The sequence below is a fragment of the Centropristis striata genome, chromosome 15 (genome assembly GCF_030273125.1).
Source record: "Centropristis striata isolate RG_2023a ecotype Rhode Island chromosome 15, C.striata_1.0, whole genome shotgun sequence".
NCBI classification, from domain to species: Eukaryota; Metazoa; Chordata; class Actinopteri; order Perciformes; family Serranidae; genus Centropristis; species Centropristis striata.
In genome coordinates, this window is record NC_081531.1 from 5504503 (window position 1) to 5521491 (window position 16989).

General features: G+C 37.3%; 1 protein-coding gene across 1 annotated transcript in view; it reads right to left on the reverse strand.

Moving 5' to 3' along the window:
* Positions 1 to 9454: 9454 nt before the first annotated feature.
* Positions 9455 to 16989, reverse strand: part of LOC131987140 (protein turtle homolog B-like) — a 175897-nt gene continuing 168362 nt past the window's right edge. The window contains exons 19-20 of the mRNA XM_059352310.1: positions 16491 to 16618; positions 9455 to 13134 (exon numbers count right to left, since the gene is read on the reverse strand). Coding sequence (XP_059208293.1) covers positions 12920 to 13134; positions 16491 to 16618 — 343 coding nt within the window. The 3' untranslated portion in view covers positions 9455 to 12919. The remainder of the gene's footprint in view (positions 13135 to 16490; positions 16619 to 16989) is intronic.

A 16989-nucleotide genomic window follows, 5' to 3' on the forward strand; every position in this document is an offset into this window, starting at 1 on the left:
GTCAGAAATTCATGAAATTATATCTAACTTCTGTTCTTACCTAATTTTGGATATTGCTTTAAAGGACCGATTACATGCTTTATCACATTCACTGTTAATCCCATTTACCGCAAAGGTGCAGCTTTGCATTTGCATTTTTTTTACTTTACTTATTATTATTATTATTATTATTATTATTATTATTATTATTACCACCTCACCAGTTTAATTAATGTCTGAATAATAATAGGTTGACACTTGGAACTGTTTGTAATAGTTCACAGCCCTACGATGAAATGCAGTCTACCATTTTTTTAATATGTAGAGCAATAAAATGAATGGATATCAATAGCTGCCTGAAACTTGAAAAACATTGATATGGCCCGAAAATAACTCTTTAAATATAAAGTGCATCAAATGATAAAGTAGAAATTTGCTAAATAACAGGGACAGTCATCTTAGAAAATTTAAACATTTTAATAAATAAAAACTGATGTAATATACACCATTATGAATATACAACTACAACAAGCATACCAAGACATTTGAAATACAAAAAACTGACAGTTTGCTTTAAAAGCTTCAATTTTAGGAAGAGTGGGAGTGAGCAAGAATTACAATAGCCATACATTCTTGTTAGTGTTTGTGCCAACAAATATAAAAAGCATCATGAGTACTGACTTCTCAGAGATGGTGAAAATAAAAAACTGAATAGTTACATATCTGGACTAAAGATTTCCACAGACAGACATTTTGAGGTACTGAGTTGTCTACGCCTGTAACTAACAGTGAACACACTCACACATTTTGTTGTTTTCCAGAAGTCATGATAACAAAAACCCATTAAAAATGAAGTCTGTAACTCAAATCAGTTGTACACATCTCAGGAAGACTGAGCAATTAAGAGGAGACAACTTCAGTTTGTTCTTCTTCCACTTGTATTGCATTTTGTGATGAAAAAAGAGATAATAAGACAACGTTTTTATGTATAGAGGCTCCAAAAAGTTGAGTGTTCACAGCAAACCTTTTTTAACTAGTTTCAAACAGCATCTTTATAAGACAACAATGCTTTCTCTGGTCTTGAAACATAATAACACTACAGGTCCCTTATAAGCAACAGTCTCCATCTAGTGGTGGTTTTAATGACTCGGCGAGTGGAAATTTCACTCGGTCCTGTCATCATGTGGACGTTGCTTATACTGTACAACAAAAGGGCACCTGCAGGGAGAGTTAGTATGTTTACTTGACCTGATAGAAAGACGAGAGAGGGATCTGAATGTCTAAGATGAATACCGTATCAAAAGTCATGGTGAGCATATCTGTTCACTCAGCACCAAACACAATGTGTGGATACTATTTGCAACCACCAATACATTAGACTTTGAAGCACTGTGAAGTTCAGACCGAAATAAACAAAGAGAATTGTAAACTCAATCCCAATAAAATCATTATGACGTGTATTGAAATGAATGTCCTATTAAATTTCCTTGCTTTAAAATTTGCCACTCAAAATGTTAGTCCTATCTGATCTGTGTATTCCCTGAAACAACAGCAGTCAGAGTAAACCATCTAAACACGTGACCGGATCCGGTCAAACGACTGGCCAAAACAGCAACCTACAGTACAGTACAGGATTGTGTAGCTACATTTTGTCTGAAGCAAGGAAATATCTAACTTAAAAAAAGCACCACAGATGTTTTTAAATAGCACCAGTTGTCAGAATGTATATGACGGGTTTTTTGTGTGTGTTTTTTTTGGCAATGTACAGCACTGAATTGAATGTCACCAATGTCTGGAGTAACGTTTAGCAGCTGCTGCGATGCTCAGCTTCCACTTTTGAGCAAAAGGCAACAGAACGTTCTTTGCACATGCTTCTGTTTATAACTGAAAACAAACCGAAAACAAACATTTGGATCCCCTTATGTCAGTTCAAAGCAGCATCATGAAGCACTGTGTCTGTTACATACATACTGTAAATATATACGCTGTGAAACATTTCTATCTGCACAGTTTGTGAATTAGAATGATTATACATTTATATTGATGTGCTCTACTGTGATACAGATTGCAAGGGAGCACCGTAGTAGGGAAAAATATTCTCACCATTCTTTCATGCCAAAACACAGGGCCGGCTCTAGGCATAGGCGACGTAGGGGAAGAAAAAAAAAAATAATAATAATTTTCGATGCCCATTGTCGCCCTCGCTTCGTGTTCTTTCTTGAATATAATAAATATTAACAAAATAAAGAAACAGATAAACAATGATATTTTGTCACTTGTGTTGCTGAGTCACATGACGTGTGGTCATTGCCTTGCCCCCCTTTAGACGGTCAGATCACTGTCACAGAGGCATTGCCTTGTCCCCCTTTAGACGGTCAGATCGCTGTCACAGAGCCCAGGTCACGTCAAGTGACAGACACGTTATGTTTTGATATATCTTGCAAAAGTATCGAAAAAGAAGGAAAGAGGAGGACTAGAAGAAGTCCCAATCTTTTTGTGTGAAGACGTTTCATTTGTATTAGCTTGCTAGCTAGGTTGAAATAAAGCAATGCTAGCTTAACACAGTTAAGCACATTTTTCACGGGGTTTGCACTTTCATTGTCTCTCTTGTCTCTAACTTTGTTAGCGGTCTCCAGCTGTGCTTCTTTGAGAATTTACTTGTAAGTTAATCATTATATAGACAGACAGTTGTATTATATGGCCTGGTTGGCACCATGGGCAAACAAAAACGGGAGTTCCACCCTCCGTGAAACAGCAAGCGGAGCTGTTCAACACGATAAATCTCGCCTATAGGGCACCAAATGAGCTAGAGCCGGCCCTGCCAAAACATATTTGAAAAATATGTATATGTGACAGCAGAAGCCAGTCTGGTGGAAAAAAATAATAATGAAAAAGTAGCGAGAAGCTTAATCACCTTCCTCGAAAGGACGAATGTGGTAAAATGATGGCCCACAAATAAACAATTACATTTGCTATTCACACCAAATGGACGTTGCTATGTTCAACTAGTTTGCTGTCTCCTTCTCTGAGAGTCTCTGTGTAGCAGACAGTGAGATATACAGTACAGTGACAGCCATTTGGATGCACCATTGTTTTTTGTTTTATACACAACTGAAAACCTCAGACATATTTCTCTACTTTGTGTAAGATTCTGCATTGCTACAGTATAGAGCAACAAATGGATATAAAAATAATAGAATATAGACTTATACATTCTTGAAAACAAGTACTGTCCCCAAATATAGATACTCATATAACCATTTTGGTTCCATGACAATATATTGAATCTATTTATATATTTTTTTCTCTATATTTCCTTGCTCTATAATATTCATTTTTTTTAAACTAATTTCTAGCATTTAGAAGATTTCCATCACTCACATATAGACACTGGTCTGTTACATCATATAATGTGTCACTGAAGCAGACCCTACACTACTCAGTTTCCACTCAGTCTTCAATATAGTTGATGTGCATCATATTTTCTTCTACAAAAAATATATATATGACAAGGTAAGCTTATCTGAGATATTATTTACATAGTGTAACAAAACTTTTTTTTTTTTTAAATTTCAAATCTGTAATGCCATTTTGTACACTCAAGTTTGGACAAAAGTTAGTAAGATTATATCTCAATACTCCTCCGTGTTGCTGTATTGATACACTGATGTCAAGTATCTGCAGTGTTTTGCATTTGATTTTTAAATTAGCTTGGCTTTGTCTTATGTTTAAAATAAGTCTCTACCTCAGTGCATCCTTCCTGCCAGTAAAGAATGATAAAAGCGTCTTTTAAAGTCTGATGATCATGTCAGAAAATACGTATTTAAGACTTATATATGAACTTTTACTGGCCTATGAGCTGTTTTATTTGAAAGGTAAAGTAATGGATTGTAATGTATTACATTGCACTTTATCATGTTTCAATTTGCAGTTTGACAGTATGTCAGTTCTGACCATGAGTCTAAATAGCAATAGGTCTCAGTGATTTAATTCAAACCCTCTATCACAACACATGTAAAGTGATCAACTGGGCTCAGATTTGCTCAAAAATGTGCTAATTTTTAAGTAAAACAGTATGGCATTTAAGATATCGGATGCAGTGAGCTCAGAGAGGTGCATTTCAAGGGCCATTAATGCTGTTCAATATGGTGGCAACAAAAATGTTGTACTTGTGCGGCATGTGTTAGCACCAGAGATTCTCCACTCTTAGCATATGGAATAATATATAGTATTTTTAACGCACCAAAAGTCTGAATATTCTTAAGAATGCAATGAGAATTCTCTTTAAATGCATCTGAAAATATTTTAAAGTCAAAGCAGAAAACATCTTGTTCTCCTCAGCTCAAGAGTCAAGAGTGATACAGTACTGAGATATTCTTTTAAAAATTCACTTTTAATGAGCGATAGAAAATGTGTGATGTTTTTCTTCAGAGACCATAAACAAAACTATTTGTAAGCTATTTCAGAATATTGTACAGTACCATCAACTGCAAATCATCACTGTTATCTCAAAACATGTAGCAGTATTGGGGACTCTTTTGACTAAGTTATAGTATTGAGGACTCTTTTGACCAAGTTAAAGTATTGGGGACTCCTTTGACCAAGTTATAGTATTGGGGACTCCTTTGACCAAGTTATAGTATTGGGGACTCTTTTGACCAAGTTAAAGTATTGGGGACTCCTTTGACCAAGTTATAGTATTGGGGCCTCCTTTGACCAAGTTATAGTACTGGGGACTCTTTTGACCAAGTTAAAATATTGGGGACTCTTTTGACCAAGTTATAGTATTGGGGACTCCTTTGACCAAGTTATAGTATTTGGGACTCTGTTGACCAAGTTATAGTATTGGGGACTCTTTGACCAAGTTACAGTATTGAGGCCTACTTTGACCAAGTTATAGTAGAGGGGGTTCTTTTGACCAAGTTATAGTATTGGGGACTCTTTTGACCAAGTTAAAGTATTAGGGACTCCTTTGACCAAGTTATAGTATTGGGGCCTCCTTTGACCAAGTTATAGTATTGGGGACTCTTTTGACCAAGTTAAAGTATTGGGGACTCCTTTGACCAAGTTATAGTATTGGGGCCTCCTTTGACCAAGTTATAGTACTGGGGACTCTTTTGACCAAGTTAAAATATTGGGGACTCTTTTGACCAAGTTATAGTATTGGGGACTCCTTTGACCAAGTTATAGTATTTGGGACTCTGTTGACCAAGTTATAGTATTGGGGACTCTTTGACCAAGTTACAGTATTGAGGCCTACTTTGACCAAGTTATAGTAGAGGGGGTTCTTTTGACCAAGTTATAGTATTGGGGACTCTTTTGACCAAGTTAAAGTATTAGGGACTCCTTTGACCAAGTTATAGTATTGGGGCCTCCTTTGACCAAGTTATAGTATTGGGGACTCTTTCGACCAAGTTAAAATATTGGGGACTCTTTTGACCAAGTTAAAATATTGGGGCCGACTTTGACCAAATTATAGTATTGGGGACTCTTTTGGCCCAGTTATAGTATTGGGGACTCTTTTGATCAAGTTATATTATTGGGGGCTCCTTTGACCAAGTTATAGTAATGGGGACTCTTTTGACCAAGTTAAAATATTGGGGCCTACTTTTACGAAATTATGTATTGGGGACTCTTTTGACTAAGTTAAAGTATTGGGGCCTACTTTGACCAAGTTATAGTATTTGGGACTCTGTTGACCAAGTTATAGTATTGGGGGCTCTTTTGACCAAGTTATAGTATTGGGGACTCTTTGACCAAGTTACAGTATTGAGGCCTACTTTAACCAAGTTATAGTAGAGGGGGTTCTTTTGACCAAGTTATATTTTTGGGGACTCCTTTGACCAAGTTATAATATTGGGGACTCTTTTGACCAAGTTAAAGTATTGCGGACTCTTTTGATCAAGTTATATTATTGGGGGTTCTATTGACCAAGTTATAGTATTTGGGACTCTTTTGACCAAGTTAAATTATTGGGGACTCTTTTGACCAAGTTAAAATATTGGGGCTCTTTTGACCAACTTCAAACATTGGGGCCTAATTTGACGAAATTATAGTATAGGGGGCTACTTTGACAGAGGTATAGTATTGGGGGCACCTTTGACAAAGTATATTATGTGAATCAGAGTTACCCTAATCATGGTACATAATCTGTGATAGTTTTGAGCAAAAGTATTACGCAAAGGTTACATCTATGTATTGTAATTAACACAAGTCAGACTGAAATTTGACATCTACTGCATTAAAATTGACTTGTCTTGTTTTGTTTTTTCAGACAACAGTTTGTAAGTTAATATTCACCTAACTATAAAGAATATATCAACTGATGGATATCAAAGAAGTAGTAAAGATCTACCTCCCCTAACAACCAAATCAACATAGAACTGTGTGTTATAACAAGCTTCAAATCCATTGCATTTTTCTTACCGCATGGCATGTGCTTTTATTGCATGTCAATGCTACTATATAGTCAAATTTGAAACATTGGAGAGGTGTTTGCTGGCACACTAGGGGTTTTTACTGATTTGTTTGCCTGTTCTTCTTTTCCCCCTGCACCACTGGATAAAACAGCAATTTCTAGTCAATTAAAACGCCTTACTGTTTACATTTAACTTCTTAGGTAGCTGCTTTGTTGGCTTTTGCTTCAATATTCTGGACTAAACAGACCTCTGTTGTCATGCATTTCTTACACATAACTACAGAAAGTTTGTTCCAGTAGTCGCGATTCCCCATTTTTGTCAGTAGCATTCAAATGTTCATACCATGCAAATAATATCTTTCACTATACACTATGTACATGGACACGTTTCTCAGTGGCACATTAAGAGGTATACAGTACTTCTTTGTTGAGGCAGATACGGCCTCGCCCTCAGCCTTGTTAAGATGTCTCTCCCATCCAGCTCACACTGTCCTCACTTCACATAAGTCTCATTAAAGCCCTTGGTGATGAAATAACTGCACAGTCACACAAAGCTACAATTTCCCACCACCGCTGGTCTGAACAGTTGTCTTGTCGTGACTTTGAATTTTCAGGGTTTTGTTGGTGTACTCAAGTTTTCATGGTATTCATTCTCTCTACATTCAACCAAAACTTATAGAAACAAGATCACAACACTGAACCTTTTCTGTGTACAAAACAATGTACATTTAAGTGCTTTAGTTCAGTTAGTTTATCATTTTGGATATGATAGGAGGTGATGTAGAGGCTCAGTCTTATTTATTTCCACTGACCTGCACTGTCAAACTTACAGTAGCATCTAAATAAGAAATATTTCCATATTGAAATTAAGAATGGGTATATATTTCGGATTAATTACTGTAATTACATGCATATCATTGACCAATTTTAATAGAATATGTAATTCCTTAATTTTACATTTTACAATATATGACTAATTATACCTACAAATTGCAATAAAGAATCTTATGTATATTTTAGACTTTTTTCACATCTGTCAGTGTTTTACTTTCTTTTAAAAGTGGGGTAATTACAACATGGAACAATATGTTCAGTGTTAAGTTGGCAGAGTGCGTCAGTTATGATTTTGCAGATAAATATATGCAATTAATTGTAAAGTTAATTCCTCAACAGAAACAGTATATTAGGTATGTATATTGGGACAAAATTTTGGTACAGTACAGTGTGTATTACAAGTTATTCTTATTGTTAATACAGTTAGTTTGGTTTTAAATTCTTGATTTAAACTCTTTAAAAGGAAGTCACAGGACTTTTCAAAGCCTCTCTTATTTATCTATTGAATTTAATTCCAAAAGATTCTATCATTGGTAGAAAACAGTGATTTCTTTAAAATAATAGGCAAGATTTTGCTAATTTCTTAGCAATGTTGATGTAGACATTATAGTCTTAATTGGGGAATTGTGTTAATTGGTGGCAATAACACAATCCCCTCACTGTGTTTACCTTGTCTTTTCATAGTTGTATAAAATGTTAAATGTGATGGCCTCTGTCCCCTCTACAACGCAAGAACCTAAAAAGTACAATGCCAAAGTCTTTCAACAAAACAAACAGAGTGACTTCATTCATTCAGTGAATTCCCTCCAGAGCTCTGCTAAGAAGACCCACAGCAGTGCAAACATCAGGAGGTCTGCAGTGAAACAGTCAATACACCAAAATGTTCTTTTGAAAGGAAACTACGGCACTCTTCTTCTTATATCTGACAAACCCCTTTCTATAAATGGCATAAAATGATATTCAAAAGCAACATGGTACAATGACATATTTGATTTAGAGAACATTATGCATCAGAGTTCCTGCAGTTTTTCATATCACTGTAGGTATGCCATTGTAAAGGCTTTTGTGGAAGAAGAGGTCCTTGTTTCTCTTTCAGTGTGATTTTGAATCCAACCATGACTCCAACAAGTGCCTTCTAACCACCCAAACTTTTAAACATAGGCAGCAACACAGCCTTTTTCAATTTGTTTATATAAAACATCCTAAAATCCATTCACAACAATACAGCAATTATACAGTTGTGAAAATGAAAGTGGCATTTGTCATCATTTAAATACATAGTGCAGCATTACTTCTTGTTTCGATTAGGCTGCCTGCAAGATTGAGCACCAGTGATGAGCTGGCCTGATACGTTTCAGTCATTACTAGGGGTGTGACGACATCTCGTCGCGTTGAAAATCAGTCTCGCGAGATTTGTGAGTTATCCAAACTTCTATTTGTGACCTGTGGGGGCAGTGAAATGAAAATAAGAAGAAGAGGAGAAGAAGGGGAAGCAGCCAGAATGACGTCGCAGGGGCCGGCGGCTCGTTAAGAAAAGTAAGAACTAATCGAAGCGGCACAGTCCTGCTAACAGGCTAACAGTTAGCTCTGTAGCAGTACAGTGTGTATGTGCTAATAGGCTAATAGTTAGCTCTGTAGCAATACAGTGTGTATGTGCTAACAGGCTAACAGTTAGCTCTGTAGCAGTGCAGTGTGTATGTGCTAACAGGCTAGCAGTTAGCTCTGTAGCAGTACAGTGTGTATGTGCTAACAGGTTAACAGTTAGCTCTGTAGCAGTACAGTGTGTATGTGCTAACAGGCTAACAGTTAGCTCTGTAGCAGTACAGTGTGTATGTGTTAACAGGCTAACAGTTAGCTCTGTAGCAGTGCAGTGTGTATGTGCTAACAGGCTAGCAGTTAGCTCTGTAGCAGTACAGTGTGTATGTGCTGCTGCTGCAGGAGGTGTTCACTTAGCGATCTCAGTTTGTTTACAACAAGCATGGACACTGTGTGCGCAGTTAGCGATGCAGGTTAATTCAAGATCGCTATGTTTATGATAATTAGCCATGCTGCTTTGTTTTGATCAGTTGTGCGGTTAGCGACGGCGGCTACAGTTGAGTCTCCCATGTTTAATCCCTCCTGTATGTGATCACGGTCGAAACTGTTGCTAAGCGATTACGCCACGATAGAAAACCATATATCAGCTCCAGAGTCTCATTAATCCCTTTGGAGGCTTTTATTATTTATTTATCTTATTTTAACTTTTACAAATTTTAGTTTTAGTTTCAATTTGTGGAAGAAGAAGTTTATTAAAAGCTCAGGCTTACATCATGCATGTAAAGAGTTATAATAAAACATTTCAAAATGCATGTGCAACTCGGTTAAATAAAAGTCAGTTGGTCCAGTTATATATTGTGTCATTTTAGTTTTCTTAAAATCTCGTCTTGTCTCGTTCTCCTGGACCCAATATCATGTCTCGTCACGTGAGCTGAGAGTATCATCACACCCCTAGTCATTACATCAGTCAGTGCCAGAGCTTTTAAAATCAATGTGACTGTCACATAGTCACGTGGTAGGCTCGGCTAGCCAAACTATTATCCGCACAGTCCTTCAAATCGGCTATGTGCAGTAACTCTCATGAATAGAATAGTGCAGTTGATTGGGGATTAGGGCTGTCACTATATCAGATTGTCACTACAAGATTATCATGGCCAAAAAAAAACGTTGATACTGATATTATCGCATTATCTATAGAAAATAAAAATAGGCGCTATCAGTCAAATTCACCTTTTCGATCAGTACAAATGGAAGAAATGGTGTAAGAGGTGCTGGATTATTTACATGATATTGTCATATGTGTAATATTAACATGATAACAATATTGAACTTTTTAAGATATCATGGTTATCATCAATAGTCCACTATTGGGAGATTTGTCAATGATTAATGTTTTCGGTACATTTTCATGCCACTTCCTTCTCACTGAAATGATTCATGCTGACTTTGTTATCTTTGGAAGTAGAGACTGTGGTTTCACTGCAATTACACAATGTTCATTTGTATTACAAAGTTATTTCCACAATAAGTTCAGAAAGTTGAACAGATACAATATTTTAACTCTTAGCTACCAGATGATCCAATCTTAGAGACATAATAATTCCTTCATAAAGGCACTTTTTTTTTGTAAAATTGCTGCTTTTTTTTTTTTTTTTGCTGCAACAACCTTAATGCATCTGTATGATATATTTACTAAATGTATTCCAGTATGCTGGATATGCTTCACATGAGTCAGGACATTTCTGTTATTTTCAATATGTTTAATAATTGCTGTCAGAAGACATAATTAGTATTCCCTGTAATATTAAATAGATCATATCACATCTCGTCTGCACTTCTTCCGCACTTTAAATGTCCAATTTAATAGGTTTTTTTGAACCTCGACACGACTAATTTTGCAAGCTCTCATTGTGGAAATATCTTCATCAGGCAACCACATATAGACACTTCAAATATGGTTAATTTTAGAAGACTTTGTTGGAGTTGGAATAGTCAGAATCTTCTCAAAATCACAATAAAAAATTACACAAAGAAATAAATGCATAAAAACCACTGAACATACCAATGAGCAATACCAATCCAAACACATGGACACTGCTTTCATTTCATATTCAGAGCCCAAGATATGTTACCACAACATTTGAATATGAATACAACTTCTGAAGAAATTGAGCACCTTTTGAGCAAAACTGAAAGAGACAGCAACAAAGTAAAGTGTTACAGTAAACACCCGAACTTTGTTGAATCTGAACTGCAGCGTGTGTAATGTGTGATATAGTTGAGTTTCTAGTGTTATGGCACTTCCTTTACTTATCCAATAAAAAATATTTTTAGCCCCTTTAGTGTCCACATTTTCATGTCAGTTCGACAGGCAAATTTAATCATCTCAACCATTCAAATCTTTCAAAGTAAAACTGGGCAATATGTAAACAAAAGTGCTTATACCAGTGAAGTATACAACAAAAACTTTTGGCTCACTTGTTGTGTTTCCCCTCAATGCCACATACTATTTTCTTAAGGGATGACTGTACTCTCAGACTTTCCATTTCAAATGACAAGCACATAAAGAGACAAAGAGGCGGGTACTTACACATGCACGCACAAAATAACAAAAAAAGTAAATATAAATAAAAATTAGACACAAGTGAAGCAGGCAACCAACCAGACGCTCCATTAAGGCCAAACAAAGCCATTGTTTTTTATGCCCTCTAATATGTATGAAGAAAATACTATCATATACTATGGCACAAAATCTTATCCTCCACTATGTATTGTAGTTTACTTTTTTTTAAATTGAATTGTTTTTGGCATAACTATAGATCTTTCTGAACAGGATGTGGAACCCTCTACACTACCTGAAGTAGAAGAACTGGAGGAGATGTAAAGAAGCGGACACAAATCTAAGGAAATGGACAAGATTTTGCTCCAGTGCAAACCTTTTATGATATGAGGAGCTAAAGACAGAGCAGCTTATTGGAGCAATTAAGTGACTTTATATTGAAGAATTGGAAGTAATTACCACTTTTCAGTGTGCCTGTTAATGGGTTGTTATAAGCGTGTGAAATGCAAATGCACAGTAAGTGTGTGATTCACTGCTGAATGACATCTATTCAATAAGAAATTAGATTTAGTGGAAGTCAATGGAAATCCTTCACTAGGCCGAGTAAATTAGTTTAGGGGTGAGTAGAATGAAATAGAATTATTGTTCTGCAAGATAAATAAACTAAAAGTATGTACATCTAACAAGATGTACATATATAAGAAACATATTGTTGTAACACAATAATTACTAAATAGATGAAAAAGGCTAGTTTGTTCTGCTGGCTGATCCTGGTGGTTGTGTGGTCTCGTGTCCTGTGCTCTGAGGTATACTTGGTAGGAAATGAGAATACCCATATTTGTGAGGCGAGTTTCTCGGCAGATAAGAGACGCTGCTGGCGGTGAGGATCCAGTGGAAGGTGCTGTAAACTGAGACCCGCAGGGCTTTTTTTTTTTTTTTTGGGGTTTGGGGGGACTGGCTCAGCACTAGAAATGCGATCTAAGTTTGGGAGAAGTCTTTCAAATTAAAAGCAGTAACACTGGAGCGGGATAACTACGGGGGGTAACAGTAGCTGGTACTTTATGTGTTCCCTCTTTTGTATATAATCTTTTTTTATTTTTGCACTGGAGTAAAACTTTGGAAAATTGTGGCAGCTATCGTTTGATTTGCATTGCTAAAAGTCTAAACACGTGTTTTGAAAGGGAATACTACTGGATTTTAGCACAGATCAGACATACACAGATCATACTTGTACATTTGGGCATCCCAATTGGTAGTTAAAATAATCAGTCATTTTAGAGGGAAAGCCATGCCAATTCACCAATGTTTGGGACCAGTCATAATTAATCCAAACTGTTTTTTGATCTAATTCTTCTGGTTACATTTGTAATCATCACAGATTGAACATGGCAGAATGCTTACTAGTGCGGATTGAACTGACCAAGGGCGGAGTTACGCAATGTACCAAATCTGAATGCTGAAATTTAGTGCTATTCCCCTTTATATGTGATAAATTGCAAACATCTTTGTTTTTTTTCCATCTGGTATGTAGCTAGTGTTTTATTTTGGAATGAGGGCGTATTGCATGGTTGGGACCTTGTTTTCAAGGGCTTTCAGAGGAGGGTTGCATGGTCAAGGTCTATGTTATCCATGCTGGCCAAAATAGCCTTCTGGTCCTCCCGGGGTGGGCGGCGGTACAGCAGAGCAGAAAAGCGAGTATATGGGTCATGGAGGATGGGCCGTTTCTTCTTCTTGCGGAGGTAGAGAGCTTCTTCGGGCTGGAGTACCTGAGAGGTGTAGGCCTGCTGGGTCTGAGAGGTGGTGACACCTGGAGGAGGGGAGAGGAGACGCAGGTCATCCAGTTGACACAATTATAATTAATATAATTTAATCCTGGCTTCTCTGTTATGGGGTGACAATAAATAATAAACTGTTGTGTTGGGCCAGTTAGTGCATGTGTGTATGTTCTGTTCTGATCTCATATGGCAGTTATCAATGCTACACTTTGATGTAGAACATAGGTCTCAAACTTGCGGCCCATGGGCCAATTGCGGCCCTCGTGACAGTATTTTGTGGCCCCCACCTTGATATGAAAGTTTAATGTGAGTTTTATATGAATGGCACTTCACCGTGTTGTGTGTGGAAGGTCCCTTTAATTACTTTTTTTGGTAATTTTGTGTCTTTTTTAAAATAATTTTGTCTTTTCTAAAATAATTTTGTGTCTTTTTTGAGTTGTTAAACGTGGAAGTAAGTTAGCATTTTAGCGCCAAGGGGTCTAACCTCTCAAACTCAATGAGGATTTTGAATGGGCTTTTGGTCAGATACGTGAAATAAGGTCTGAGGTTAACACAAGCTGAAGAGATTAAATACGTTAGTAAATACCCCCACTTGTGAATATTTTACGTGTTGTTAAAAAGGCGGCTGCTAGCAGGTGGCTAAATGAGACTACGCTGGTTGTAGGGGACATTAAACGTCGTCACGCCAGACACGGACAAGAACCCTCTCACGAGGCCGCCTCACAGCCTCTAGTCGTGTTGTTCAGTGCTCTTGCAAACTCTTGTAGATTGTTAATTATGTTAATAAACAATTTATTAGGGTACGGATTTGCTAGCTTGTCAAAACCACTAGCTTGTTGGGGACCATCTGAAGCTAACGGCAGTGACGCTGAAGTCATGTGACCGTGGTGTAGTTAGCTATAGCATAACGTTAGCTTTTTACTTTTGTCGGCTGCATTAACGCTTCAAACATGATAAAGGTGGTGTTCATTTGTGAAGATTATCCTGCTGAACAAAAGGTGTATTAGAAACGTGTGTTTGTCATGCAAAATCCCATAGAGGAATTCTCAGTAGACCCCATGGTGATGCTACTTCCGGTTTGGCATTGAAAAATACATTATTTTGTTTGCTCTCTATTGGATACAATGCAGATTTAAGACAGTTTCGCATTGGCTTTACTTGTTAGCCCTGGAGGTTAACACTTGGTTCCAACCAAGCTAGACACACCTGACTCAACTCCATCACCTCAGCTGTCTTCACTCAGTTAATATGTTGTATCAGGCTTTGTTGGAACACAAACCTGCAGCCATACATGGATCAGTTTGACACCCCTGTAGTAAGGGGTCCTTGTCTTACAAAAGACTAAGAACCTCTGCAGTCCACGACTTCCCTGAGGTTAAGCTGCCACATTTGGATGAGGCCAGTGAGTGAGGATTGAGATCGTTCAATGCAGTGTGTGTTGTATGCACCTTGGAGTTCAGTTTGTTTGTCTGCTGTGATTTTTCTAACTGGAAGTATTCTTTTTGGAAAAATAGCTGCTTACTTGCAGAGAGTGAGACGAGCAAATTGATGCAACTGTCATCATGTGAGAAGTAGGCTCATTTTCCTATTGACTCTCATATAAACTGACATTTTTTTACAATCAGTGGAGCCGCCCCCTGCTGGCTGTTAGATAGAATGCAGGTTTAAGGCACTTCTGCATTGGCTTCACTTTTAGGACCTGCTTATTCAATACATGTACAGACAAATGGTTACTTTACACTGAATTACTCCTGTCACTGACCTGCTGATAGCAGTGGAGCTCCTTGCTGGTACTGGGAGCAATGTTATCAGCTTAGCCGTAATACACAGTATGCTACTTTCACAATAAAAGCTTATCAAAACACAGCAGAAGCCACACAAAAAAAATCATGATGCAATATCTCCTGAGCTGGTAAACTTATGAACACTTCTTGTATAGAGTGGGTTTTGTACTGAACTGAACTAAACAGTCTGAACCAGCAACAGATTGAATGTGCTTCTGAACTGATTTTGCCTGGCTGTTGGAGTGTGATTATTTGCGATGTGTTCACTTATTGTTAATCTGTACCTTGTGATTCCCCCAAGTATTATGGAATTGTGATACTTAATTGCAAACTGAAAGTATCACTAGCCAAATCAGTACGGACACATTTTTGTTTGAGTGAGTCAACAATGGACGTTTTGCTTCTCTTATTTATGCTGACTGACCAAAACAAACCAATTTGGAAGCACATTATGAATATCACATTTCATTACATTATAAATACAACCGCAATTTCAAAAAGGTTGGGACGCTGTAGAAAAACAAAACACAAACAGGATGCAATGATCTGCAAATCCTTTGCAACCAGCATTCACTTGCATACAGTATAGAGACAATACTGTATATCTAATGCTTAAAAACTTGTGTTTTTTTGTAAATACAAACACTCATTCAGAATTAGATTTTTCTGTTGTTATATATCAGGGTTCGTACACTTTTTCAGTGGTCAAATTCAAGCACTTTTCAAGGACTTTTAAGGTCCATTTTCAAGCTTTTCCAGTACCTTTCAACGGTTGTAAATGGCATGTTTTAGATGAGTACTTCGATACTAAAAGGGGTAATTTCACTTAACCATACCACCAGCAATGGTATTACACTTTTAACAACTAAAAGTAGTTTGCTAATCTCATGAAACATACTGGTATGGGAATCTAGGGGCTAGGAGAAAAAGGAAGCTCACAAAAATCATCAACCGGCAGCTGGTGGAACTAAACACAACCCAAACTAGGAGGAAAGACCCACAAATACTTCAGGAGCCTTCACATCCTCTAGGAATTAGAAAAACTCCCTTCAGTAAGAAGATACAGGGTAGAGCAACAAGAAGCATCTCAGAAACAGGAAGACCCAGGCGGAGCGGTCTTCATTTCAGATATATTTCAGGCTATAGGCTATTAAGTTTATATATTTTTCCATTGAAAATGTGGTTATCTATAGTCAGACTGCAAGAGAAATACAGTAAGAATTTCAAGCATTAAAAGCACTTAATCCAAAATCCAAGCACTTTTCAAACCTTGAAATTCAACATTAAAATTTCAAGCACCCGTACGAACCCTGATATATGTTTCACACAGAGACACAACTGTTAACTAAGAGACTGCAAGAGGTTATTCTTCTAACCTTCCTGCCAAGTGTTATTCATGATAGTTTTTGTGCACAGAGGGAGGAGGTGTAACAGATATTTCACCCTGTTGGAGTTAGTGATACTTTTATGGGCAACAAAAAACATAGGCAAGCATCTTTGAAAAGTCAAATTTAAAAAAAGGATTTTACCTGTGGTCATTGTAATGTACGTTTAAAAAACACCTCTGCATAAAATGTGAGAACAGAGAGGAACAAGGTTCACACCTGCTTTCTTTCGGGGCTTGGAGTTATTGTTGTTCATCATTATCTTCTTGGCCTTTTTAATACGTTGGAATCTCAGTGCATCAATCCTCTCAGACCCCGAAAGGGCACTCGGCGCACCTCGACGTTTTCTGGATAAAGAGCAGAGAGAGGGGAAAACGGGTAACTCCAGGCCAAACATAGTCAGTGGACTGTGTTTGTGCACTACGGAGTGCAACAAAACCAGAAACCCACACAATCTCAAAACAGCACGGCTCGTGCTAAGCAAGAGGTGCAGCACATTGCCAAAGGATCAATATGAGACACCGAAAGAGCTGTACTCTGAAATCCAGCAAAAGGTTGATTTTAAAGTTTGAAGAACAATGTCATTAGTTCTATTATTACCTTGGACATCATCTGGATTTACTAACAATATGTTTAGGTTCATGATGATTATGTTTCAAATACATGTTAGTAAATCCAGATGGTGAATTGAATTGCGTACCTTGAAATTTCATTCGCC